Source organism: Zalophus californianus, chromosome 4 (genome assembly GCF_009762305.2).
Source record: "Zalophus californianus isolate mZalCal1 chromosome 4, mZalCal1.pri.v2, whole genome shotgun sequence".
NCBI lineage: Eukaryota > Metazoa > Chordata > Mammalia > Carnivora > Otariidae > Zalophus > Zalophus californianus.
The window spans coordinates 20009716-20037275 of record NC_045598.1 but is presented as its reverse complement, the minus strand read 5'-3'; the positions used below and the strand labels follow the sequence as shown (position 1 = coordinate 20037275).

Below are 27560 nucleotides of genomic sequence, written 5' to 3'. Positions count from 1 at the left end.
TATGGCAAGAAGAGGGAAATCTTTATTTCGGTTAAAAAAGGTACAGGACAGCAGACAAGCAGCCCCCGGCCGTGGACTCAGCCGATTTCCTAGGCCCAGTGCAGTTTCCTTTAGTTCCTCTGAAGAATGTGGGGCTGTCAGAGCTAGCTCAGTCCCTCAGCGCCTGGGGCAAAGGGCACAAGCATCCTCCTTGCATCTTCGGTACTTGGGGTAGTGGGGACGGAGGGGCCGTGGGAACAGTGTCAAACCGGTTGTGCTTAGAACAGTCACCAAACTTGTTCAGCAGCGTCATCAACCACCAACACCCCAGAGGCTCCTGAAGAAACCTGCTCAGCTCCACTATGGCTATGCCTGATTCTGGGAGGGGGCAGGCTGTAAGGCCAGATTCCTGAAGAGTCTTGACACCTTACGGATCTGGGGAAGGGGACGGGAAGTGGAAAAGGGGTCAAGTTTCAGCATAGTATTGTATCATTGTGCTGGCAGCTGCGTTATGGCTTTCTACACTCTGGCTGGCATGGAGTGGGGGTGGGGGCAAAGAGGCCAGCCCCTGCCCCCTGTGGGGGGGCTCTGGAGAGCATACGTGGGGGGCAGGCTTGGGGGCAGACCCTGTAGGCACAGACGGTGGCAGGTGGGCCACAGGTTAGGCAGGTGGAGGTGCCGGGTGCCTGGCGCCCCTCAGGCCGCTCCTGGAGAGGCAGAGGGCAGCGGTCCTCAGGAGGTCCTTAAGCCCCCGCACACACTGGAGATCCCAGCAGGACAGCAAAGAAGGAGAAGAGACAGGGTTAGCGGGATGGGGAGGAGAGAGGAGGCCTACAGGGGCGCTGGCGGGGACAGGTGCTACCCCAGCACCTGCCTCTTCCCCCACAGAAGGGCCGAGGCTTGGGCGGCAGGCAACGAAGCAGGAGAGAAAACGGGCGGGTGAGAGCTCAGCAGGGACAGAAAGCCAGGACCCAAGTGTTGGTGACCGAGGGCTCCTGCACACCGGGCCACCACCAGAACAGGCCCAAGCCGCTCAGAGCAGGTACGCCTCCCTCTCCTCAGCCTCGCCCTTCACCTCCTGCTCCAGTGGGAGAGCTGCTCTGCGTGAAGCTACTTCCTCAGTCCAGAGCAGGGCTGGGCTCTTAGCCCTGCCCTCATGCCCCGATCCTTCTGTTTGGGGGGGAAGCCCTGGCGGCCCTACCACCGCCAGCACACACACCACACCACACACCAGACAGATGAATGGGCTCCATGGGGTTGGCAAGGCATGCGATGAGCATGAGATGGTGTGTGAGGGGAGCGGGCAGTGCTGGCTGACAGGGGAGGTACGGTCTTACCAGCTAACCCTCTGCAAAGAGGCCTGTTAGCTCCCCTCAGGCTGTGCAGGAGATGGCAAAATCCTGACAGGTGTCCTCCTGGGGGAGATACCAGAGAGGCGGGCCAGGGTTATGAGTTGTCTGGCTGGGCCCTGCTGCCCAGGTGGGGCTGGGGGCCAGGGAGGCTCTGGCTCACAAACTGGAATCTACTGTCTCAGAAACCTTTTCTTAGCTGGGCAGTCCCTGGGGGGTCAGAAACACAGCAAGGAAAGAGAACTTGGGAGTCTCTAAGTCCCTGAGGCAGGGGAAAGTGGGGACAAAGAGGGGACAGGGTGGCCTCTTCTTACACGCTCACGGGGGCCTCACCCCCTTGCTCGGCCTCCAGCACACACACTCAGCCAGGAGAGGAGAACGTTAGCCACATCACCGGGCTTCCTGCCTCCTGCCTCCCCAGGAAAGACCAAGTTTGGCTGAAAGAACAGAGGGCTGCCAGTTGGAGCCTCAGCAAAGAAAGAGCAAACAAAAACCAAACCAAAGCAAATCAACTCTTAAAAACAAAAATTTTATTACAAGCAGGAACAAGAATACTGGCTTAAATAAAAGGCAGGTGGGAGTCCCCTCCTCTAGCCAACTCCCTCCCCACTTCCCAGTACCGCTGTAGCATGGCCCAGGGTCCTGACACTAGCGCAGAGCTGCTTCTCCCAGAAGGGACCCTCTGGGACTGCCCTTTCTCAGCTGCCTCTGACCCACCAGCCTCTGCAGCAAGGAAGGGCAAGCTGCTTTCCCGGGGCTTCAGGCCCCCTGAAGGGCCGAGGAGGGGGATAGAACAATTTCCTATTTTGACAAGAAGCTACAGTTTCCAGCAGAGAAGGGACATCCTTTGAGTTTCTGGCCCAGATTTAGGCCGACCTTCACTCGCCTCTTGGACCACCCTGCTCTTTCCTCCCTTTTCTCTGGACGGAGTCTTCCAGTTGGCAGAGACTCCCTGTCCTCTAGCCACTGGCACTAGGTCGCATACTCAGAGCCCAGAGGAGAGAGTGTGACTTGTAGAACGGCAGCCGCTCCCCCCAGCCATTACCCCATCCGCCACGCCCAGCCTCAGCCTGTCTGGGCAGGTCCCAGGCTTCCTAATGTCCGAGGAAAGGAAAGGCAGGCGGATGGGGGCTGAGCTGCAGTGGCAACCCAGTGGTCTCGTGATCAAGGCACGGGCTCCCTGTGGCCACAGCTCAGGCTGCTCCTGCTGCTGCTGGCTGACACCCGAGGGGGATGACGGGGAGAGGGGCAGCCCAGGGCATGTCGGGAAGTGGGAGCCAGCCACATTCGTACAAGGGCACATGCGAACACACACACACACACACACACACACACTCTCTCTCACTCCCCAGCCAGAAGTTCTCTTATAAATTTATTAAAACCAACTTGCCTTCTGATAATCCTTAACCTGGCACTACACAGAGAGCAATGTGGCTGACTTTTTTTTTCTTCTTCCATTTAAAAAATGCTATGTAGAAAAGAGGTCTATAAAATTGTGCAAAATACCCAGCATTAATAAACCCGTTTCAAGTATTGCCAGCATGAGTGTAACCCGCCCAGCCCAAGACCGGACTTGGGAGAGAGGTGGGGGGCCAGACTGGGATCCCTTAGAGAACCCTCCATGGGTAGCGAGGGGGCAAGGCCCCCACTTCCTAGTGTGCTGCCCAGGAATCATGCAGGAGCTGAGGTCTTGGGTAGCTTCCTCTGACACAGGCTGTCCCCCACCCGCCCCCACCTCTGCCCTTTCTATCTGGAACCCCAGCTCTATCCTATTGGCCAACCCCATACAAAAAACAAGAACAAAAATGGAAGAGCAATGATCATCACAAAGAGAATGAAGGAGCCCACAAACCAAAGCAGCCCACGGAGGAGGCATCCTCTCCTACAGACTGCTGTCCAGAGCCGAATGCTCATGCTCATGCGCCCTGCTTCACCCCCAGGACCCGGGCTGAGCAGAGCCCAGCAGCTCCCCCACCTGGGAGGCATCGCACTCAGTCGGCACCCTCACTCACACAGGGCTTGCCCTGGCACAGGCAGAGACTTGGCATGGTCCCCTCGCGGCCTCGGGGGCCCTGGCCTCTCCCTCCTGTCACTCCTGCCACTGATCAGCTGGGGGGATCTAGGGCCCAAGGCTGCGGGAACTTGGGTTTGGGGAGCAGAGGGTACAGCCATGGAGGTATGGGGAAAGCCACGCAGGGTGGGAAATAAATACGAAAGAGTCTTTGGTGGCTCTGCTTCCCGTGGGTGGAATGGGGAGGATCCCGGCAGGTGTGGAGGGCGGCAGGTGAGTGCAGAGGGGTGGACAGGCCAGCAGGTGGCAAGTACTGAGCCCAGTTCAGGGGTGGCCTCCTACCATGCTGGCGTCGGGCTTGGCTCCGCAGGCTGGCTCATCGCTTCTGACGGGCGAGGGCAACACGGTGTCAGACTGCACAAATCCCCTTCGGTCAATCAGGCTTCCAGAACACAAGAGGGGACACGTGAGGGCCCCCGCCCGACACCAGTGATCCAGGCCAGGGGGCGAATGGCACAGGCCATTTCCCAGCCAAGGAAAGACCCAGTCCTAGAAACCCTGAGAAAGGGGAGTTGATCTCCAGTTGGGGGCCCAAGACCCTTCCCTTCCAGAAGGGCCCGCTCTGCACTCTGGACAGCTGGTTTTGGCCACTGGATTTATTCATTGTTAATTCAAAGCGGCCCATTTTGCTGTCTGGCTGCCACAGAGCCAGGCTGTGGGGAAGGGAAGAGCAGGATGAAAGGGCGTTCGGAAATAGTGCGATGCCCACTGTCACCCACCCCCACCCCCATGGCAAGCATGACGGGCATATCAGGCAGGAGAAGCTGGTGGGGTGGGCGTAGACAGTGTGCGAACGATTCCCGCAGAGTCCACGGCAATTTAACAGCTGTTCTGGCGCTCTGGCGCCCCCTGGTGTGCAGACAGGGGGCACTTCCCTGCAGGTCTGAGCCACCAGGGCTCTCCCTCCAGGAGGGAGGATGGAGGCCACACCCCATCAGGCCATCAACACCAGCAGGGCAGAGTTGCTCAAGCGTGGCCAAAACATTAACTGTGGTGATCCCTGGGGAATAAGATTACAGGTGATATCTAATACTCTTAATATTTTGTACTTATTTTTTTTTCTACAATGAGCATATGTTATTAACAATTACACAAAATTCTTTTATGTGACAAACGCCTTGAGTACACTCTGCAGGGGATGGTGGGCAGAGGGTCTCCGTGGTGTGAGGAGAGGTCTGCTGCTTCCAGAACCTCTTTGAGAGGTGTGGACTCACCGGGCTGCCCTGCACTAGCCAGGCCAGGCCCTGGGACGTCTCGCCGCTACCCCTGGCTTACCTGGGAGGTAGGGGGCCGCAGAGCACAGCACAGCAGTTGGTGATAACACTTTTATGGCTGTAGGGATTGATGGAGGCCTCACCGCCCCTCTTGCTGGACCACGAGCCTTTGATCTGCCAGCAGGAAGGAGGTCTGAGTCAGGTACCTCCCTTTGCTTCCATTTTTTAGGAGGGAGGTCTAGAGGCTGGGAAAAACTGGTGAATTCTGAAACCAATTCTGGATAGACTATTGGACGGGATGTGTCTTTATCCCAGGCTATTCAGCGAGTATGGGGGACTGCTGGATGTGGGGGGACCTGGCAAAGAGGAAGAAGCCCTCATCAGGACAGAAAACAGAGCCCAACCAGAGAAGCCTCCAAAGGCAACCTTTTGGGTGCATCCTCTCTCCTCTGGCCAGCCACCTACGAGTGAAGGTCGTGCAAGGAGACAGGGCTCAGGCTGTTCTGGCTGTGAACCCTGGCCCTGCCACCGACACACTGACGACCCTGGGGAGGCCACTTCTCTGAATCTCAGTCCTCATTTGAAAAATAGGGAACTCTGACACCATCAGTGGAGCATTCGATGAAATCCTGCCCATCTCTAGATCTGTGAAGTCAGCTATCAGAGGCACCGGGGAGTTTAGCAAGGAAGGATACCTGCTTGACTTTGACCCAGAGTTTTCCAAACTTACTTGGCCACCACACATCTTTTTACCTAACCCCTACTAACATGCTGAAGAACTAGCACCCATGAAACCGCCTTGGGAGATGCTGGCTGATGTCATTTCTGCTCTGTACCAATCATCCAACACATGATACCCCAACATGAGTGCTAAGTTTTGTCTCTTGGAATGAGAGGCTGAGGTCAAAAAATGTGCTTTCTGTTGGTCGTGGGCCTCTGAGCATATGTGATGGCGGCCGAGGCACAGATGCTCTCGTGTGCTTCCTTATTGTTTGCGAGAACAGAAAGGGGAGGTCCGGTCTGGCCCATGGGCTGGGCACACAGGGGGTGCTCAAACAACGCTTGCTGGTGGAGGGCTGCCGGACAGCCTCCCGGTCCTATCCCCGCTGTACCCTCAGTAAGGGAGCCTGGGGACACCCTGACAATCTCCGAGTGTAGTGTGGTGGGGGGCGCAGCAAGCTTAGCCGTGGCTTCCAGCCACAGCCCTGGCTCTGTCCCTTTCCAGCTGTGTGACCTTGGGGTTCACTCAGCCATCGAACGGGAGAAAAGCATCCCTTTCCCTTCTGCTTCAGAGTTGGCAAAAGGACCCCAAAAGAACTCTGGAAACAGTCACACGCTGGCTAATGTAATGGCTTATGGTGCAGCACTGCCTCTGGGTTAGCGAGAAAGCCCGTGCCGAGGGGCCGAGGCATGCGGGGGGCTTAGAAGCCTGCACTGGGTCTCCCAGGGCCAAGCCGTGAGCGCTGGAAGGCAATGTCTCCACCCGTGTTACCCCAGCAGCCGAGAGTCAGGCTGCACTGTGGCTGCTCCAGGCTCCCTCAGCCCTGCCTCCCTCCCAGGACCCTGCCCAGGGTATAAGGGGTGGCTCCAGCCTTACTCACGTCTTCGTTAGTTGTCAGGTTGGAGGCGACGAGGTAAGTATGAAACCCTGAGAGGCCCAGGATGGACCAGATGGAGAAGAAGCAGATCACCAACTCCAGCACAGTGAGCACGGTGGTCAAGGATGCACACGGGGACAGGGCCGGGAGCCTCCCTTGAGCCTGGGAGCTTGCCACGCTCTGCCTTTCTCACCTATCCTTCCATGAGCTATTTCCTCAGAAAGGAAGGGAGTTTGTAACCTTCCTGTGGCCCACTCACCACTTCTCAGCGGGATCACCTCCTGGGCCCTAAGGAGGGCTTGGGAGCCCCCTTCAAGAGCAGGACGGGTGATGGACAGTAGAGGGAAATGAGGATTCCAGGCACCCAGAACCCCATACAGGACATGGTCCAGGGAGCTTGGTGTCTTAAGGGAAGACAGGGACTGCAGGACTCGTGAGAGTTCTTGGCCACCCCAGCCCCCTGCTCAGGCCACTCAGGATCAGTTCTAGCCCGGGCGGGAACAGAAGCAGCTGGTGCAGCGGATTATTCTTGAGGACAAACACTGGCTCTACACCATTCCCCTCTGTTTATAGGAGGCGTGGGCCCCACCCCAGTGAAGGGGGGCCTTGCTCCCACCAGGGCATCCACCAAATGACAAAGGATATCTTGCTGGTGTCTCCTTCAGAGTGGAGAGAAAGTTGCTTCCCTGAGAGCCTGGGCAAGAAAAAACAGGACAGGGGACAGCTCGGAGGGAGAGTGACCACAGCCCCCTGACTTGAGCTTCCTGGCCCCCCCATCCTGCTTGCCCGACCCCCACCCCAACTCACGCAGCGTCAGGTGGGTGACCACACAGGCGAAGATGAAGGCCGTCAGGAACGAGAGGGAGAGAATAAACGCGTAGAAGAAGCGGTAGTTCCGTCTCCCCACACAGTTGCCCACCCAAGGACAGTGATGGTCAAACCGTTCTGGAAAAGGGCCAGGGGCGATGGATTAGTGTGCCTGGCCTGCGACCAGCGCAGGTGTTCAGAGGCCTCACGCCACGGCTGGGGCTTTCCTCCCCGCCATGCTCTCTGCACTCACCCACCCACTCACAGTTCCTCGGACGCTCCCTGCTTCTGGACCTTTGTGCACAGGTTCCTACTGCCTCACATTCGCTGTCTCTTCACCTGGTTAAAGGTAATTCCCCCTTCATGTCTCAGCTGCAAAGCCACTTCCTTAAGAAAGCCTCTGATCCCAGACAAGGTGAGGGCCCTCTGTTATCTGCCCCGTTCCTTATCTTCTGCAGCTCTTCGCCCATGTGTTACATAGTTATTTATAACTAGCGGCCTGGCCAAGGACCCCGGCTCAACTGTAAACTCCACGAGGGGGCCTGTTTTGGCCTCACACTGAGCTGAACCCTAAGGGTCCAGCAGTGCCTGGTATAAAGATCCACAAAAGAAGTACTTGTTGCCTGGCCTATGACCCTGGCCACATGCCAACCACCAAGGATCCCCATTCCTTGCTCTAGAACTAGAGGCCCAGGGAGGGGCTGGGCTGCTCTGTCACTTGCGGAGAGCTGGCATGAAAGGCCCGGATCACACCCAGACTGATAAGGAAAGTCCTCTGTGAGAATACGGATCACAAGCCCATTGCAGGCCTCACACCATGGCCAGCACTCTTCACAGGGCGGGGCGGGGGGGGTGTGGATCCTCAGGGATGAATAACACTGAGTCACCCACTTCCCTGCCCACTGTCATGGGTATCCCCTGCTGCTCTCTCACTCGGGGAGTGCTGAGGTAGTGTGATGAGCTCACTACCTGGGGACCATGCACAGTCACCATGGCTCAGCTTACCTGGGTCCTCTTACATAGCATTTCCCTTATGACACCCTCCCAGGGGCACACCCTCAGTCCCCATCAGGGCTGTCTGGCCTCTGGTGAGCCAGAAGAGGAGACAAAACAGTCTCTGGTTCCCCAGCAACCATTGCAATTGTGGGTCAGGAGCTTAGTTTCCAATCCTGGCTACATCCTCTTCACCTTACCAGCTTGAACTCCTCTGTTCCCAGATTCTTGTCCCTCCCAAACCCTGGGAATCAGACCAAAGTCATTCAGTATAGCTGGCCCTGGGCCACTGGATGATAAATCATTCTCTTTCTGGCCCAAATGTATCTAGAATGTTATTGCTCCAGTCTCTGGTTCCTGGAAACTTGGACCTACTGAGAACCAGGCTGAGGCCTGGAAGAAGGGTCCAGGGCCTCTCTGTATCTGCCCCATACTTCAGAGCTGGGGGAAAGGGATCTACCAATCCTGGGCTGAAGCCAAGATAGCACTGGTCACACTCTGCGCCTCTCCCTATAGCCCCTCCTTGGTCCGAGCAAATTTGGGTGAAGCAGACTTCCTGCCCAGCTCTGGCTGATTCAGACACAGCCCCATCCCCATGAGTGACTCCCCTGTCTCCAGGGCTCCCTGCATCACTCCCTGCTGCCTCCCACTTACCCACACAGTTGTCACAGACACTGCAGTGTGAGGTCCGTGGTGGCCGAAACATCTTGCAGGTGAAGCAGTACTTCAACTTGACCATCTGCCCGTTGATCATCACCTCCCGGGTCCGAGGGGGTGGCCGGTATGTGGAACTGCCTGTGTTATCTGAGGGCGGGAGGAGAGGGAGATGGGGGATCTTCGAGCCTGGAGCCAAGAGCCCCACCTGGGGAGAAGCCACTGCTCCCTAGCAGGGACAAGAGAAGCTTTCAGGAAACCGCTTCCTGGGAATAAGCCACTGGGATAAAACACAGGCCCAAGGCGGGGACAACTATGAGGATCTGCTACCGCCTACCGAAACTTGCTGTGTGCCAAGCCCTGTGCTAAAGCTCTGGCTCACACCCCGCTGGTCGTGTACAACTTTGAGAAGGAGACCCTGGGAAGACTTAGGGAGGTTTATCTGAATCTAGTCAAGCTCAAGCTAAGTTCCAGTTTCCAGGAGGTTCAGGAGATGGAAGGACAAAGTAAACAACACTATGAGAACGCAATCAGATCCAGAATGTGGGATGCCTACAAGACCACTGGCCTGATCTCTAACAAAATCAATGTCACTTACAAAGAGAGGGAGATGGCTCTAAATTAAGAGACATGAACAAGGGGCGCCTGGGTGGCTCAGTCGTTAAGCGTCTGCCTTCGGCTCAGGTCATGATCCCAGGGTCCTGGGATCGAGCCCCGCATCGGGCTCCCTGCTCCGTGGGAAGCCTGCTTCTCCCTCTCCCACTCCCCTTGCTTGTGTTCCCTCTCTCGCTGTGTCTCTCTCTGTCAAATAAATAAAATCTTAAAAAAAAAAAAAAAAAAGAGACATGAACAAATGCAATGCATGATCTTAGATTGGAGCCCGTTTTGAAAAGCAAAACAAAACACAGCAACAAGAAAGACATTTGGTGGGAAACTGGGGAAAAAGGAATATAGGTTAGAAATTTGGGAGCTATTAATTTTCCTAGCTGTAATAATGGGATTGTGGTCATGCAGGAGGCTGTCTTTAGATTTGATTTGATTTATTTTTCTTTTAAAGATTTTATTTATTTATTTGACAGAGAGACAGCGAGAGAGGGAACACAAGCGGGGGAGCAGGAGAGGGAGAAGCAGGCTCCCCACTGAGCAGGGAGCCCGATGCGGGGCTCGATCCCAGGACCCTGGGATCATGACCTGAGCCGAAGGCAGACACTTAACGACTGAGCCACCCAGGCGCCCCAGCTGTCTTTAGATTTTGAAGACACATGTTGAAGTATTTATGGATAAAGTGTCTATAATGTCTATAATTTACTATGAAATGGTTTACAAACTATAAGCATAGGGGCGTCTGGCCGGCTCAGTCAGAAGGGCATGTGACTCTTGATCTCGGGATTGTGAGTTCTAGCCCCATGTTGGGTGTAGAGATTCCTTAAAAATAAAATCGTTAAAAAAATTAAAGAGAAAAGAAAGAAATTATAAGTATACACGGTATAAATAAGAGACACTAATAACTATTTAATCTAGACAGTGAACATGTAGAAATTCATTGTATTTTCCCACTTTTCTGTATGTTTGAAATTTTTCATAATAGAAATTTTAAGAGGAAAAGAAATGCAAAAATATATTGTATTCACAGATTAAAAGACTCAGCATTAGAAAAGGATTTATTCTCCCTAAATCAATCTGTACATCAACATAATTCGAGTCAAAAATCCCAGTAGGGGGGCGCCTGGGTGGCTCAGTCATTAAGTATCTGCCTTTGGCTCAGGTCATGATCCCGGGGTCCTGGGATCGAGCCCCGCATCGGGCTCCCTGCTCCGCGGGAAGCCTGCTTCTCCCTCTCCCTCTGCCCTGGCTTGTGTTCCCTCTTTTGCTGTGTCTCTCTGTGTCAAATAAATAAATAAAATCTTTTTTCCCCCAAAGATTTTATTTATTTATTTGAGAGAGAGAGAGAGAATGAGAGATAGCACGAGAGGGAAGAGGGTCAGAGGGAGAAGCAGACCCCCCGCTGAGCAGGGAGCCCGATGCGGGACTCGATCCCGGGACTCCAGGATCATGACCTGAGCCGAAGGCAGTCGCGTAACCAACTGAGCCACCCAGGCGCCCAATAAATAAAATCTTAAAAAAAAAAAAAAATCCCAGTATGATTTTGGGGGGAGATGAAATTGACAAATTCAATCTAAAATTTATACAGAAATGCAAAGAGCCATGAATAGCCAAGGCATTCTTCAAGGAAAAAGCTAAAGGACTCACATGACTAGATCTCAAGACTAATGATAAACTCTAGTACTTAAGAAGGCCTGGTTTGGGTGCAAGGGTAGAAATGCTGATCAATGGAACAGAAAAGAGAATCCAGAAACAGACCTGACATGTACAAGGGGGAGGGAGGGTCCTGGGACACTGCTCATATAGTGTTTCTTGATCTGGGTGCCGATTATATGTGTGTGATTGGTTTGTGAACACTCAACAAACAGAACACTTACGATTTGTACACATCTTGTAAGCCCATTATTCTTCAGTGAAAACTTAACAAAAAGAGGTTTAAGTAACTTGTCCGAGGTCTTGAAGCTCAGATGCAGGTGAACAGGAATCCGAACCCGGGTCTGCCATATGCAAAAGCCCACAATTCTACCCAGTGAGCCTCTTGGTCCCCCAGGCCACAAAGGATCAGAGTCCCCAAAGCAGTGGCTCCTTCCTGGACAGAATTCTGACAGTCCCATGAGGCTGCTTGTGATCCCCAGCCCTTAGCAATGTTCCCAGCTGTTGCTTCTACTGAATCCACTCCCCAGATAGCATCTCCAGTTTGGCCATGTGCCTCCAACAATAACCTACGGAGTGCCTACCAGGTGCCAGACACTATTCTAGGCGCCTGGCATGCACCAATGAAGCAAACGGACTTGGGTCTCACATTCCAGTTACCAAACAGACTCTTGCTAGGCTGTTCACCATCACCCCAACCACCTTGTGTTTAAAATGGAGCTCAGCACCCCAACGTTTCTTCTTAAAACCGGCAGCAGGGTAAAGGGCAGGGGGTGTGAGGTCAGTGGACACACTCTGAAACCTGGTTTTGCCAGACTTGCTGAAGTCAAGTGAACTTCTCTGAGCCTCGGTTTTCTCACCTGTAAGATGGAAGGAATGGGTAGAATGGAGCATGAATCCTCCCGGCTCCACCTCTTACTAGCTGGGCTTCTCCTAACGACAGCATACGCTAGATGTCCGACCAGGCAAATCATTTAATCTCTCTGTGCCTCTGTCTCCTTGATCACTGAAATGGGGATAATAACGGTACCCCCATCATAGGGTTGTTGTGAGGGTTAAATGAGTTAATATACATTAAGTGGCACAAAGTAAACGCTCAAGAAGCGCACAGAATTATAAAGAGAAAGAAAGGAAGAGACAAGCAAGAGGAAACACTTCACTGAGCGTCGACTATATGCTGAGCACGTTGCATACATTATCTTCTTGAACCCTGAGAACATCCCAGGAGGTTAAGGCTATCATTACCACCTCTAGGTCACAGTTAAGGAGACTTTTCAGTGAGGTGAAGTGAGGTGTTCGAGGCCACTCCCAGCTAGGAAGTGGCAGAACCTAGATGTGAACCCAAGTTTCCAAAAACTTGGGTTTGAGGTCTTTTTTAAAATTTAAAGTGTCACAGTGAGTGTTATTTAACCCTGCCTGGTTCCTTATTTCTGCCAGTGGCACAGTCCAAGAGCTGGAAAGAACCTCAAAGAACATATAACACAGCCCCTAGCACAGAGTGAACACTTGAAAATTGTCCCTTCACTGCCTGCTTCTCTTCTAACCTCTTCAGTTTACAAATGAGAAAACATATATAAAAAAAATAAAATTTAAACGTAAGTTAAAAATAAAAATTAGGGAAAAACGGGGGGAATGGGCAGTGCCTGGCTGGCTCAGTCAGGAGAGTGTCCAACTCTTGATCCCGGGGTTATGAGTTCAAGCCCCACGTTGGGCCTAGTGCTTCCTTTAAACAAGACAAAAAACCACATTTGCTTTGTTCACCTAGTCTAGAAAATATCTGTTGAAGAAAAGAAGGAAGAGGGGCGCCTGGGTGGCTCAGTTGGTTGAACGTCTGCCTTCGGCTCAGGTCATGATCCCAGGGTCCTGGGATAGAGTCCCAAGTCGGGGAGCCTGCTTCTCCCTCTCCCTCTGTCTACTGCTCTGCCTACTTGTGCTGTCTCTCTCTCTGTCAAATAAATAAATAAAATCTTAAAAAAAAAAAAAAGGAAAAGAAGGAAGAAAGAGTGATAAGAGATGCTATTTCTGCCCTAAGGGAATCTAAGATCTACTGCAATGCTTTCTGCTTCGGGTTTTCCCACAAGAAGTAAAAAGGCCTCTCCTGCTAGCAAGGCCTTCCTGCTGCCCCCAGGCACGTAGCTGGGGCTCTAAAGCCCCTGGGGATGTGGTAATGAGGGGCAAGGCTCTTCCCCCTGAACACCTGTGAGAAGCAAATGAATCTCCCCACACTTCCTCCCTCACCAAGGGCCATACTATGGGTCTCTCCACAGCAACCACAGCCCAGGGAGGGGAGCAGGCCAGCATTCTGCAGTCAGAGCCAGATGGCTGGGTCTGTGACTGAAGCCCTGTGGCTGGCGGGGAAGGCCCCATAGGCTGGCATGAGCTACCAAGCAGGCTTTAGTGAGGGAAGGCCGGGATCGCCACCCGCCTTGCTGGGTCCTGACTGTTGGCCTTCCATTGCCCCCACCTGTGGAGGAAACAGTGGCAGGGCTGTGGTCTCTCCAGCTTCTAGGTCAGTGCAAGGTCGGCCACGGTGCCCAGGCCGTGGGTCACTGTAACCCCCACCTGACCATTTCTGTTCATGCCAGAGGCTTATGGAGCACCCACCACCTACCAGCTGAGGGACAGGACTGAGGACACAGGAAGAGCTTGGCCTTAGGGTGGAGGGAGCGGGTGCAGTGGATAATCACCGAGTCCGTGTAAGAGGCACTATGGGTCAAGTCTGGTGACTCTGGGGCCACAGCCTGATCTCATTTTGAAACCTGGCCTGGCCACTTGTTGGCTTGTGACTTTGAGGAAGCTGCCTAACCTCTCTGAGCCTTAGTTCCTCACTCGGTAATAACCATCTGAGACTTGTAAGATAGTGATGGGAATGAGAGATAGAAAGGCCTAACCCACAGCTTGAGGATTAATGGTATGACTGGCGTCTATACTCGATCCCAGGAGGAATGTGTGGGGTCGGGGCTGGAGGCGGCATTCAAGGAAGCAACAAAAGGTGAAGCACAATTAAGCTGGATCAGGAGGAACGAGCCGTCCCACTCACCAGGGAGAGGGACAGCAGTAGAGGGGGCTGCGTGAACAAAGCAAAGGCACAGAGGCATGAACGCGCACAGCGTGGCTGGGGGCTCCAGGGGGCGGGGGCAGGTAGGCTGGGGTTGGCCTTGAGCTTGCAAGCAAGTGCACCTCTGCGGGCAAGTTTCAGGAAGGTGGAAGATGATCTGTTTCCTGGCCACAAGACTAAGTAACATTGATTCATGGGATCAGAAAGTTAGTCCTTTTCAATTTTCTTTCAAGTCTTTGACTCCATCAAGGGGAAAACGCTTGACTTCTAATACCTAATAGCTGTGATCAGGCCTTAAAGTGACTATTTCTGCAGGCAAGTGTAACCACCAAGAATCTGTAACGTTGTTTTGTTTTGATGATTATCTTCTATTCGGAGTAAGAGGCTCTCCACTTACAAGGGTGATACAAACTTTCTTTGTAAGATATATTTAAAAACGAAGCGCTTAAAGGAAAATACTAAGGAAATGAAGGTACAAGGTGAGGTGCAGAAAGTGTAAACATCATAAAGGCTGGACCCAAATGACCGAACTTCAGGAAATGCTGCGGAGGCCACAAGGGAATCACCCAAAGCCTAAGGCAGGGAGGGCTAGGGCCACACCAGGGCCTTAGAGAGACAACTGTGATTGCAGGCAGAGGCCGGGTGCTGGTGCCCGGTCGGCAGAGCCAATGCAGGTAGCAAATGGGGCAGGTCTGCCCGAGGGTGGTGGGCTTCAGAAGGACCTACGGGGAGACACTCTGGGCACAGACAGGCTGCAGTCTGTGACCTGCTGGGTGGTGGCGATGGGAGAGGCAGCCTTATGTCTGTTCTGTGAGCTGTAAACGCGTCTAGGTCAGTGTCTGTCGCTCTGATCTGGATTTTTCTATTGTCTCCCATCAGACTGGGAGCCTCTTGGGGGCAATGTTGGCACCCCTTACCTCTTTTCCAACTTCCCAGAGTGTCTGGACTCTGTATGGCCCTGTAGGGAGACCCAGCTGCATGGCTCACCAGCTGACAAGTCAAGATCTCAGACCAGGGTGACCAACCGCCTTGGTTTGCCTATGACTGAGGGGTTTCCCAGGACACGAGACTGGAAGGAGCTGGTCAGCCCACCTCAGATGGTCCTTGCAGGGTGGCAGCCTTGGGCTAGAGCCTGTTGGGCTGGAGCTGCTGGCCTACGGGGCCGAAGTGAGAAGCCCACAGTCTGCATGGGCCCCGGTAATCATCAGTTCGTGTTTACATGAACAGCACCATCCACCTCGAAGCTGGTCCCCAGCCTTCTCAAAAAGGCTCAGTGACCTTAGTCCTTTTCGAGAAAATATATTTCACCCTGATTAGAAACCTCCTGGCCCCACCCTCAAATCTGGCTCCTGTTCAAGTTTCAGAGTTCAAAGGCCTCAACGATGTCACTTTCCAGGCATGGCAGCTGTTCTCAAAGGGAAGTCTCCAACCCTGACATTTAGGGCCCCAAGTGACTAGTGAATTCCACCCCATTCACCAACCAGAATTTCTCTAATTCTCTGAAGTACTCCTCCTGTTCCAGCTGATATGGCCTGCTCAGGGTTCCATGCCTGTCCCTGCTCCTTCCCCCTCGGTCTTCTCCTCCTCTGTTCCACCTGCGGGGAGGGCTCCCTTCACACATATTCCCATGCTTGAACTCCACCCAAACCTTAAGCTTTGGCTCAAGGCATCTCTCTGTGAAGCCTCTCCACCTCTTCCAGGCAGAAGATGCTCCTGGTTTCTCTGATTCTCTTCCAAAGCCTACTCGTCCCTGGGGCAGCTGGTCACCCCTGCAGGTGTGGTCACACGCCGCGGTGGACTGAGCTAGCCTGGAAACTGCCCGAAGGCAGGGGCCACATCAGATTTGGTTTTGGCCTCCCACCTCCTCTGCCTGTACTCAGGAGTCAGCATATAGAATTAACACACAAGTGACTAAAGCCATAATGCCTAATTGGGAGAAGTTCCAACTATCTCTCCATCGGTCACCTGGGGACAGCAAGGAGGGCCTCTACAGAGGCTCATCCATTCAGCCAACATCCCCGGACCCTCAAGCAGCAGACTAGGTGAACAAGACCCTCACTGTCCAGGAGAGGCTGCTGGGCCTGACCAACAACTTTGTTAACCATCACCGTGCAGCACGGGGCCAAAAAAAGAAGGACAAGGAGCTCTGGGAATGTGTCATGGAAGGTCTGGCCCAACTGGGGTCATGAAAGCATCTCAGAGTACAGAGTACCTGGGTTGAGACATAAGAATGAAGACAGTGTGGCCACTGAAGACCAGAGACGTGTCCCTGTGGCCATCTCAGAAGAGAAAGCAAGGGGTTTGGGAGTCAAGGCACAGTCCATCTCCATGCCTCCACTCCCTGGCCGTGTGTTCATCTACCTCAGTTTCTGCACGAATGCAGCGGGGCTGTGGGGAGGTCTTGTGGGGATAACGGATGGGAAGCACTCAGTACACAGTCAAGCGCTCCCCAAACATGGGGGATTACGGTTGTCATTATTACCCACACTGCTCACAGGGGGCCAGAGGATTCCAGGCGGCCAGATTTCCAAGCTCAGGCTGAGCTGGATCATAATCCTGCCCACGATTAGCCCCAGCTTGGAGGGAGGAGAAACGGGCTGCCACCAGGCCTCCCCCGTTGTCAGGTGGACTGCCCGGGTCAGACTGCAGGATTCCGAAGGAGCAGAGTCGGGTCTAGGAGGCCAAGCGGTGAGCCGCCCAGGGTTACAAGCGGGGAGGAAGCTGGCGGCAGGCAGAGGAAGACAGCAACCGAGGGCGTGGCCGAGGACAGGCCTAGGCAGAGGAATGAGACCAAGAACAAAGAGCAAGAGAATATCCTCCCCCTTCCTGCCCACCCTCCTGAGTCGCTCCAAAGAGTCAGTGGACCGACTTCCAGTGATGGATGCAGCAGGCTCTGACATTTACAGGCTACCGGTTCTCTTCAAGGCCAGTTAGATGTTTAAAAGCCTGTCTGAAAGCCACTCTGTTAGGGGAAGGAACTGACCACGGACCGGAAACCCCTGAGGTGTGCAAACAGCCACGTCACTTCTCCCCAGGAAGGAGCTGGGGTGGAGCAAGCTGAGATTAAGACGCTGGCCCCAGCACCCGGCCTCCCAGGGGGACCCACACTGGTCTGGGAGGAATCAAGGGCTGTCTGTGGTGCCTGGGAGCACAGGTTCTTTCTAGCCACACTGGCCTTCCCGCTGTTCCTTAAACATGCCAGCTTGTTCACCATTCCAGGCTTTCGCTTTTACTATTTCTGGATTGCATATTACTGGCTCCCATCACATCATTCAGGGCTCCTCTCAAGGACCACCTCCTCCTAGAAGCCTTCCCAGATCACCTACTCTAAACAAGCCCACTCCCCACACCTACTGTGCTCTTCCTCCAGATACCCGCACAGCTCAATTCCTCATCTCTTCCCATCTTCACTTCTTTGCTCAGAAGTCACCTCCTTCACAAAGCCTTCCCTGATCACCCTATTTAAAACCATATACCCTCCCCCAGCTCTCATCCTTCCTCCCTGTTTTCCCCTTTGACATCCCAGATGTTTAATTATTGACGGTCCTTCTCCTCCTGCTGGAACGTCAGCTCCAAGAGGGCAGGGGATTATTGTCCTATCTGTTCACTATTGTATCGTCAGCACCTAGAAAAGTGCCTGGCACATAACAGGGGTTCAACGAATGTCTGATGAGAGAATGAGTAAGTACACGAATGTTTAAGGGCAGAGACTCTGGTCAGACTGTATGAGATCTCATCCCAGCTCTTCCGCCTACTGGGTGATCTTGGGCCACTTACTTTGCTCCTCTGAGACTCAATGTAACCAGTAAAAGGAGAATAACAACAGTCCTTGTCTCATGGGATTACTGGGGGATGAAATAAGATCATGCATGTAAAGAGGTGAAAAGCCCGCCTGGCCCCCCGCGAGTGCTCAGTACTAAGCTGGCGGCCACCACAGCCTTCATTTGCCAGCATCTCTTGCTTGCTCGGCTGCTCCCTGGTTCATCACGTGTTCCCACTCTGGTGTCCGCTCCAGCCGGCCTTACTTACTGCCGTGCCCCCAGGGTCTGGCAAGGTGTGGGAAGAGAAACTCAGGCCTCCTCTCAAATCAAGGAGCGCGGAGCTGGCAGACACAGCTTCAGCCCGAGAAGGAGCCTCACCGATCTGTTTCTCCAGCGCGGCTGCCTCACAGACGGTGGCCCGGGGCAGGATCCCGGGGTCGGTGAAGCTGGTCCGCAGCAGGCAGCTCATGACGAAGAAGAACAGGATGGCAGCGATGATGGGGATGGCGAGGGTCAGCTGGCGGGCCAGGAAGGGGCAGCTGCGGGGGGGGGGGGGGGGGAAGAGATGAGCAGATACCCAGAGAGCCCCCTGCGGCACAGGGCTACAGCACCAGGCAGGTGTTGTCATCCCAGAAACACCCCGCATTCCTGTTCGTGCAGAGAGCCTTTCCCTGAGGAAGAGGCACAGCTCCTGGGCCAGGGCCTCGGGCAGCCATCACTAATTGATCCTTGCGCTTTCCCTCTGAGCCAATAGCAGACATGATCAATAGATCCCAGCACTTTTTTTTTTAAATGAGCTAAGGAGAGGAATCTAGATCCCAGCATTTTTTTTTTTAGATTTTTTTAAAATTTATTTATTTGAGACAGAATGAGAGAGAGAGAGAGAGCACATGGTGGGGGAGGGTCAGAGGGAGAAGCAGACTCTCTGCCGAGCAGGGAGCCTGATGCGGGACTTGATCCAGGGACTCCTGGATCATGACCTGAGCCGAAGGCAGTCGCTTAACCAACTGAGCCATCCAGGCGCCCTAGATCCCAGCATTCTTAACCCCTGCACTTAGCTGCAGCCTCAGAATCCTTCCAAACACAAAGCTTCAGGCAGCCACTACCAACTCACGTGAGTTGACCATCCATGAAAATGTTCACTCACTCACTCACTCCACGAATATTTAGTGAGGTCTTACATACGCCAGGCAACACCTTCCCCAAACAGCAGTGAACAAGAGCGTTGTTCCCCACCCGCCATGAGGCTCTGGTCTGGTGGGGAAAACAGACCTGTGGACAGACAGGAGCCACACAGGGCTGTGTGTGCTAACACGGGAAAGAGGAAGACAGCCGAACAGTCAGCAAGTCTGGCTGAAGGAGATAATGCCTAAGCTAAAATCTGAGGAATGAAAAGTGTCAGCCAGGTGAAGGGGGTTAGGTGGAAGAGCATGGTCCAGTCACTGCCACTGTCATCCAAGGGCTGGCATCCCAAGTCAGTGCATTCAGGGGCCCGAGCCTAGCTGGTTTGGAGAACAGCCTATGCACGGGCTGACTCTGAGGCCGGCCCACATGATTAACTGCTGTCGTCTGCTGTCTTCCCTCCCGGAGTGAGAGGGCCACCTGATGGGGGGAGGAGTTGCTACTTGGGAAGCCAGAATCAGCCAAGGAGCTGGCACAGCTGCAGAAGGCAGACCTGTGGACACCCGCATGCTCCTCCCAGAGCCTCCACTGCCAGAGGCTCTGGCCTCCAGAGAGGCCCTTCCCTTGAAGAGCAGAGGCTGCCAAGACCAAGGGCTCCAACGGGACCACACATTCTGCTCCAAACACCTCAGTGGTTGCTAGGTCCGAGCCTCAAACAAAGCTGGGCTCTCTGTGTCACCCACATGACAAACAGCCAGTTCGTGGACAGCCAGACTCTTTGCGGGATGGGGACTTGCAAGTCTGAGACTTGTAGAACCCTCAGAAACACCAAGTCCTGGCTTCCTGATTTTGTAGAGGGGGACTCTGAGGCCCACAGCTACATCCCAGATCGCCTAGCCAGCCAACGACAGGACTGGGGCGTCCAGGCCCTCAGCAAATACTCTCTACAACAAACATTTACTGTATTGAGTGCCTACTACACACCAGGCCCTGTTCCAGGCACTGGAGACATAACAGTGAGGAGAACTGAGACAGGCAACAAACTAGCAGAACGTATGCACCAGTATGTTCAGATGGTGGCAAGTGCTTCCAGAGAACCAGCAGTCAGGGGAGAGGAATAGGAGGGAGGGGACTAGTTTATGTTGACAGTCAGGGAAGGAGGGAAGAAAAGTGAGGGAGGAAAAGTGAGGGAGGGAGCCCTGAGACCAGCTAAAGGAAGGGTATTCCAATCAGTGCGAAGGCCCTGAGGCAGGAGTGTGCAAGGAGGCCAGTATGTCTGGAGGAGGATGCACGGGGAGGTGGGGGGGTGGGAGGAGAGGGACAGGAAGGAAGCCCATTATCAGGGCGCTGGCTCTTATTCGGGAGAGCCGGGGGGGGGGGGCTGGGGGGCTGGGATCTGACTTAGAATTAAAGGGGCACTCTGGTCTCCGTGTGGCATGGGAAGTGGGACAGAAGCCAGGCACCCTGCTGACAGCCCTGTGCAATAATCCACCAAACCAAACAATGAAGCAAAACCCTTCTCAGCAAGAAAAAGCCCTAGAGAGCCACTCTCTCTTTCCCCAGAGCAACGGGAGAATGTGAGCTCGCTCGCTCTCCAGTGTTTCCCCGTGTCGGGTCCCTACTGAGGTTTCACCCCAGTTGAGACTCAGGGGAGCTCTCAGCCCAAACCCAAACCCTCCTGCCAACTCCACCAGCCCAAGTGAGGAAGAGCAGAGACAAGGCGAGATGATTCACAAGCCCTCCCAAGCCCAGAAGTCCTCCTTTCTCCCTTCTCTGGGGGACAACAAATCTGTCACCAGTCAAGATACCCACGGAGCCCAGAAAATCCCGCTTCTGAACTGAACCCCATGCTGCAGGGTCACAGGGGTCAACTTCCTCCTGCCCAGGCTGCAGCCCCGGGGCTACTGGAAAAGGAACTTTCAAAACACTTATGTGGGTCAGCCCAGTGAGATGGATCTGCAACTCCGCCCAGGGAACATGCTGGAGGCTGGGGGTTCCCCAGAGCTTCTGCTTGTTATATTATCCTGGAACTTCTTACCCACCCTGACTCAGAAAGGAAGGGGGAAAGGGAGAAGCTAATTCGTACGAAGTCCTCACCTTGCTTCAAGGGGAAACCCAGGGTTGCAGATACATGATCTGGCAGCTGGAAAGGGGGTGGTGTCTTTGTGGAAGTCTCAGTGTGGCCAAAGGCCCTTAGGAAGTGCTTTATGGTGAAGCCAACAGCTAACAGCAGCATCCAGCATTAAGTGCTTGTTCCTGATTAAAAGCTTACATACATGACCTTGTGCCACCTTCATGATGACCTATTATAAACCCCATTTTATAGATGAGGGCACTGGGGCTCTGAGGTGAAGGGACTGCCCCGAGGTCATGCAGTCTGCAGGTGGTGCGGGCTGGGGCTGGGGCTAGAACCAGGTCTGTTGGCTCCAGAGGAGTTGTTCACTACACCACAGTTAGGGAAGACCACAAAGGATGGACTGAACTAGGAGGGGAGGTGTGAGTGTGTGTGCAAAAGACTCACACAGCAGATGGCTCAAGCTAGAGACCCAAGTTTTCCAAGCTGGAAAACTTCCGATACAAAAATGCGACCCTGAGAAGTGACAAGCATCCCCTCTTCCAACCAGAAAATGGAGATACTGTGTGGACCAATCCTGGGTCACTGGGGATCAAAAGCCCCCAAGGGGGCAAATAAAACCTGTCACACCAAAGCACTCTGGACTCTGGAGAAATAACAAGGCCCTGCGGCTGTTCCTGCTGTGGGACAGGCCCGGGTATGCTCCAGAATGTTGAGAAGGCAAAGAAAACCAGGAGGTCAGAGGTGGGGGGCAGGGGCTTGGCGGAGTCTGAGGGAAGGCTGAGAGGTGCTGGGGAAGCTAAGGAAGGTGTTGGAGAGAGGAGGGAGGCCTGAGAGACCCAGAGCTGTTTGGGAAGATTGCCTGAGGGCCTAGAGGGAGAAAGACTGAGGGGAAAGCAAGGGGGAAAGGTCTGTGCTAGAGAGATAACAGGGGATCCCAGACGGGGCCCAAAGGCAGCCAGATTTGTAATGGGGAGCATAAAGCCAAAGGACACGGAAGAAATCCAGAAGTTATCTGGAAGGGACAGAAAACAAAGACGCCTCGAGGGGTCGGAAAGAAGCTGAGGGGGTGGTAGTGGGCAAGGAGGTCCGGGAGGCCTGAGCCAGGTTCTGAGAGGGCACAGAGAGTGGGGCTGTGAAGGCCATGGAGGGCAGTGCTCCTGGCACAGGCTGGGTGCCAGGGAAAGGCAGGGAAGGATGGGGGGGCGGGCCACAGAGGATGGGGCATCGGGATGGGCGGAGGATGGGGGTGGGTAGGTGGAGAGGGCTCCGGAGGGCAGAGGAGAGATAGGCCAGGAGACTGGGAAGGCCTGGGGGCAGATCCCGAGCGGAGGGCGGAGGGCGGAGGACGCAGGCCCCGGGGGAGCTGGGAGGGGAGGGTGCCTGGCAGGTGCAGGGAAGGGTGGAGCGCCGGGGGACGTGGGAGAGGAGCGGCGGCCCAGCGGGGGCCCAGAGGGGCTGGAGTGCCCACGCAGGACCCGCGCAGGTGGGGTGCGCAGCAGGGGGCGGAGGGGACCGGAGGGGACGGGGCGGCCGAGGGGGCGGGGCCGGGGGCGCCGCGGGACTCACTCGAAGACGAAGAAGAGGACGGTGGTGGTGAGGATGAGCAGCAACGTGAGCGCGAAGACGCCGCCGTGGCCGGCCAGCATGAGGCGGCCGCCGCAGTAGAAGCGGTTGCGGCCCGGGAACACCTCCCACTTGCGCCGCGGGCGGCGGCCGATGCTCCCGCTGCCGCTGCCGCTGCTACTCCAGCGGGGCGCAGCGGCGGGCGGCGGGGGCCCAGGGCCCGGGCCGGGGGGCGCGGCGGGGCCGGGGCGGCGCGCCCCAGGGGAGGCGGGCGGCGGGGCGGCCCCGGGGCTGATCTGCTGGTACTCGCAGTCCTTCATGCGGCCGGCCGCGGGCCTCGGCTCGGCGCCCCGCGGGCCGGCCGGGCCGCACCGGGACCGGGGCCGAGCAGCGGAGGTGGTGCTGGTGGCGGTGGCGGTGGCGGCGGCGGCGGCGCGCGGCGCTCGCTCGCTGGGGGCGGCCCCGCTGCCGCCCCGCCCCGCCCCCCGCCCGGCGCAGCCGCCCGGCGCGGCCTCCCGCCGCAGCGCCCCCTCCGCCTGGGCCCGGGATGGCGCTTGCGCCCCGCAGCCGGGTCCGGCTCCGCTGCGGGGCCCTGCGCTGTCCCTGCCGACCCTGAGCCGCGGCGGTCCCCTCTGCACAACGACGGGGCTGCAGATGCGCGCTCCCGGGAGCTTTCTGTTGTTTTGCAATGAAAGCATTTGTTGGGCGTCCCCTGGGCTCCAGGCACCTTGCCAAGCGCCGAGATTCGAGGGGTGGACTTCTTGATCTACTTCTGACAATCTGTAATTCCAGGGCCAGGCTTCACCCATCTCTGAGGACTGACCGGATAGGTATTTCGGGGGGCAGGGGGGCAGGCAGGCAGGGGTAGGGGTGGGGGGACAGTCTGCGTCTGCTGTGAAACAAAACCAGGGGCCTGTTAACTACTATCTTGAAGTTCAGAGTGTCTAGGGGGTATGTGCGGCACATCCTCTGGCCTCCCTCACCCAGCTCTGTGATCTGGACCCAGACCAAGGATTTTCTAGATATCCGGGTTGATGTAGGGTTGATGCCACAGTATTTTTCAAGAATTTTGGGTGTATTCATTTTCCAAATTGCTGTGTAACAAATTATCACAAATTTAGTGGCTTAAAACAACACACATTATTGTTTCATAGGTTCCAGCTCAGGAGCGCCAGCCTGGTCAGCTGAATCCTTTGCCCTGAGTCTCAGAAGGCTGTAATCCAGGTATCAGCAAGGCTGCATCCTCATCTGGACACTCAACTGGGGAAGAATCCACCTGCAAGCCCATTCAGGTTTTGTTGGCAGAACTTACTTCCTTTTTGTCTATATGACTCAGGGCCTGGGGTTTTTGCTGGCTGTCAGCAAAGCAGCAAAATAGTTCCAGAGGCCATCTGCAGTTCCCCGGGGGGTTACCACAGTTCCTTGCCATGTGGGCTTCTCCAACATGGCTGCTTACTTTATCAGGCCCACAAGGAGAGTCTCTAGTTCCAGTCTGCTAAGACTGGGTTTCACATAATGAAACTTACTATGTATGCAGTGGGAGTGATTACTTTCCCATCACTTCTGCCATATTCTATAGGTTAGAAGAAAGTCACAGGTCCCACTTGAACTCAAAAAGAGGATCACACCTTTGTGTGAATATCAGGAGGCCAGAATCACTGGGGGTTACCTTAGGTTCTGTCCATCACACTGGGATTACTGGAAAACCTAATGAAAAGGATAAGAAAAGAGCGAGCTGGAGACTAGTATAGGAGAGAGTAAGAAACAAAATCAAAACACATGATGCAGGGGCACCTGGGTGACTCAGTTGGTTGAGCATCCGACTCTTGGTTTGAGCTCAGGTTATGACCTCAGGGTTGTGATATCAAGTCCCAGGTCGGGTTCCACGTTTGGCATGGAGTCTGCTTGTGATTCTCTCTCTCTCCCTCTCCCTCTGCCCCTCCCCCCTGCGCCCTCTCACTCTCTCTAAGATAAATCAATCTTAAAAAAAAATACATAATGCAGAGGGATAGAAAGGTAACAACAGTGACCTCAAGGATCACTAATTGTTATACATGCCAGAGGCTGCCCAGCCATGCCCTTCGTGCCAAAGATTCTGGGTTTGATGAGCCCCACCTTGGAGTGAACCACGTTGTGGGCTTCCTCCCCTCTTGTTCCTTGGCTGTAGAACAAAGTTAAAAACTGGACATACTGGTTTCAGTATAGATTCCTGTTGTCCCACCCAACTGGGTTCTTTTGCAACCTCAAACCTTTGCTTGCTCCTTGTCATTTTACAGAAACTCAAACTATCTTGCTTGATTTCAGCTTCCCTCCTCTCTACCTCATAATTTTTCCCTATTTGCATCGATCCTTGCCTCTCATCTTAAAGATGTGGGCCTCTTTCTGCCCATGGCCAGCCCTCCATTCATGTCCTACCTCTCTCTCTGTTCATAGAGACTACAAACACACACTCCATACTCTCCCAATTAAAAAGCAGGGGGCACCTGAGTGGCTCAGTTGGTTAAGCCTCAGACTCTTGATTTTGGCTCATGTCATGATCTCAGGATCCTGAGATCGAGCCCCACATTGGGCTCAACTCTGGGCATGGAGCCTGCCTAAAATTCTCTCTCCCTCTCCCTCTGCTCCTCCCCCTACTTGTGCATGGGCATGCACGCACGCTCTCTCTCAATAAATAAATAAATCTTTAAAAATAAACAAATAAATAAAGAGCAAAACTAAACTAAAATACCAACAACAGAAACAGCATTCCATGTTGGCTGCCTCCTCACTCTAGTGTCAGGTTTATCTTTTTCTCTCTCATTTAAAGAGTAGCTTTCACTTCCATGTCACCTATTCACTTATTACTTTTTAAATTCTTTTTTTTTAATTTTATTTATTTATTTGAGAGAGAGAGAGCATGAGAGGGGGGAGGGTCAGAGGGAGAAGCAGGCTCCCTGCTCAGCAGGAAGCCCGATGTGGGACTCGATCCCGGGACTCCAGGATCACCTGAGCCGAAGGCAGTCGCTTAACCAACTGAGCCACCCAGGCACCCCTCACTTATTACTTTTTAAATTTAGCCTCTGTCTACATCACTCCCCTAAAACTTCTATCTTGGGGCACCTGGCTGGCTCAGTGGGTAGAGCATGCAACTCTTGGTCTCAGGGTTGTAACTTAAGGCCCCACATTGGGTGTAGAGATTACTTAAAAATAAAATCTTTAAAAAAAACCCACCTTCTATCTTAAATGTCACTAGTGGCCCATTTAGTGTGACATAAACTACTCATTCTCACCAACACTCACAGTTCCCAGCCTCTCTTACAGATGGGTGTGACCAAGTGACTGAATTCTGGCTAATAGAATGCAAGTGAAAGTGACAAGCTGGCTCATAAAACTCCCAGGTGCTGATCTTTGCTCCCGTTCCCACCTGCTAGCCGAATGAAGGAGACTGAGTCAAACCAGATGTGCCCATTCCAAATTTCAGGGTCCCACTCCTCCTCCATCACTGGAAAGACTTAATAAGACTGCATTCAAGGGGCACTTGGGTGGCTCAGTCGTTTAAGCATCTGCCTTTGGCTCAGGTCATGATCCCAGGGTCCTGGGATCAAGTCTAATGTCGGGCCCACTGCTCAGTGGGGAGTGTGCTTCTCCCTCTCCCTCTGCCTGACACTCTCCCCCCCCCGCCCCGGCTTGTGCTCTCTCTCTGTCAAATAAATAAAGTCTTTAAAAAAATAAGACTGAGTTCAACTATTGTAAATCTGCAACATGTACAATATTTTATTTGTAGCAAATAAATCTGGGGCTAGGAGAAATAAGAGATTCTCTTATGGTTATCCTGGAAGCTCTATGACTCTCTGACCATGACTTAGGTTGAAAATTTAAAGACCCAAGCTTGTCATCTTCTTTGTGCAAGGACTCTGATGCATTCACAAGCATTCCTGCCATACCAAGTCCCCATAGTCATCATCACCGCCATAATAGTCTAGTGCAACACTTGGGCCCCCCAAGGCACTTGCTTGAGTTGGCAAGTCATCCCAAATAACAAGTGATAATCTGATTAATCATGATGCCACAGCCGTGGATTAGTTGCATTGCATTTCTCATTGGCAAGGAGCTCAGCACATTGAAACCCAATGACACAACCAAACCAGATCCCTATTCCCATCTTTTGAGGTCTATTTCCTGGGACCCCCTCCTATTACCAATTTCTGTATCAGTCAGGGTCTAGCCAATGGACAGAGGGAGTTTAATATAAAGAATAGTTGGAAGAGTTAACTAGGTATAAAGCTGTTAACTAACTGAAAAGGTAAAAAGACAACTCTGAGATATCACGGAGCAGCAACAGCAGGAGCCATCTATATAACTCACAGAGCTAGGAGAACAAAGGGAAGCATCTGGAATTACGAAAACTTAGAAGAGGGGCTCCACAGAGCTGAAACTCAGACCTCTAAGTCTGGTGCTGGTGTCTGGTGTCTGAGAGGGAGGAAGGACCAACACCGCTGAGGAGAGTGCCACCGGGCTGAGGCTGGTGTCTCTGACTGCGACACCATGAAGCTGGTTCTGCAAAACCAGCTGTTGTGAAAACTCTGCAGCGTGGATTCAGCTGCTGCTACAGGAAGGCCCGGCTGCTGCCCAGGTGAAGGAGCTTTGCTAGTGACCTCACAGGAAAAGGAAGCAAACAGAGGGCGGGAGCTTCTCTTCCTCCTCTGGACTCACTATCTCCCTCTGGTGGTCCTTACCGGCAGAGCCATACACAAAGCCAGCTGACAAAGCAGAAATGGATTTGCTGAGTCCCAGCTCCAGTATCTCATAGTAGAAAGCAGAAGGGTGTGTTTAGAGCTGAGAGACAATAACCTACTAACTAGCATGGGCGCTTTTATAAAGCATTAGGAGAAAGAGGTGAACTTAGGTGAGAATTGGCTGGTTTTCAAGCAGAGATGGAAGGGAAATAAAGTCCAGAGATAATGGGCCTTTCAGAGTCAGAAAAGCTGACCGCTTCTAGACAACAAGTAGTCTAAGATTGAAAAAGGTCTTGAAAGATGTGAACACCTGTAAGGCAAATATCAGCTTATTATTTCACAT

General features: G+C 53.8%; 1 protein-coding gene across 4 annotated transcripts; it reads right to left on the bottom strand.

Moving 5' to 3' along the window:
- ZDHHC18 (zinc finger DHHC-type palmitoyltransferase 18) lies at positions 1 to 22912 on the bottom strand. Of its 4 annotated transcripts, XM_027598696.1 has the most exons (10): positions 22506 to 22912; positions 18119 to 18279; positions 8666 to 8815; positions 7019 to 7156; positions 6857 to 6905; positions 6215 to 6317; positions 4675 to 4787; positions 3682 to 3781; positions 1317 to 1394; positions 421 to 739 (listed from the first exon to the last, which is right to left on the bottom strand). In XM_027598696.1, the coding sequence occupies exons 1-9, from the start codon at positions 22820 to 22822 to the stop codon at positions 1353 to 1355; spliced, it is 1173 nt and encodes a 390-aa protein (XP_027454497.1). In that variant the 5' UTR covers positions 22823 to 22912; the 3' UTR covers positions 421 to 739; positions 1317 to 1352. The 4 variants fall into 4 exon arrangements, with proteins under 4 accessions (XP_027454488.1, XP_027454497.1, XP_027454481.1 ...); XM_027598687.1 differs by lacking the exons at positions 421 to 739; positions 1317 to 1394 and adding an exon at positions 1 to 414; XM_027598680.1 differs by lacking the exon at positions 1317 to 1394.
- Between the last annotated feature and the right edge of the window lie 4648 nt (positions 22913 to 27560).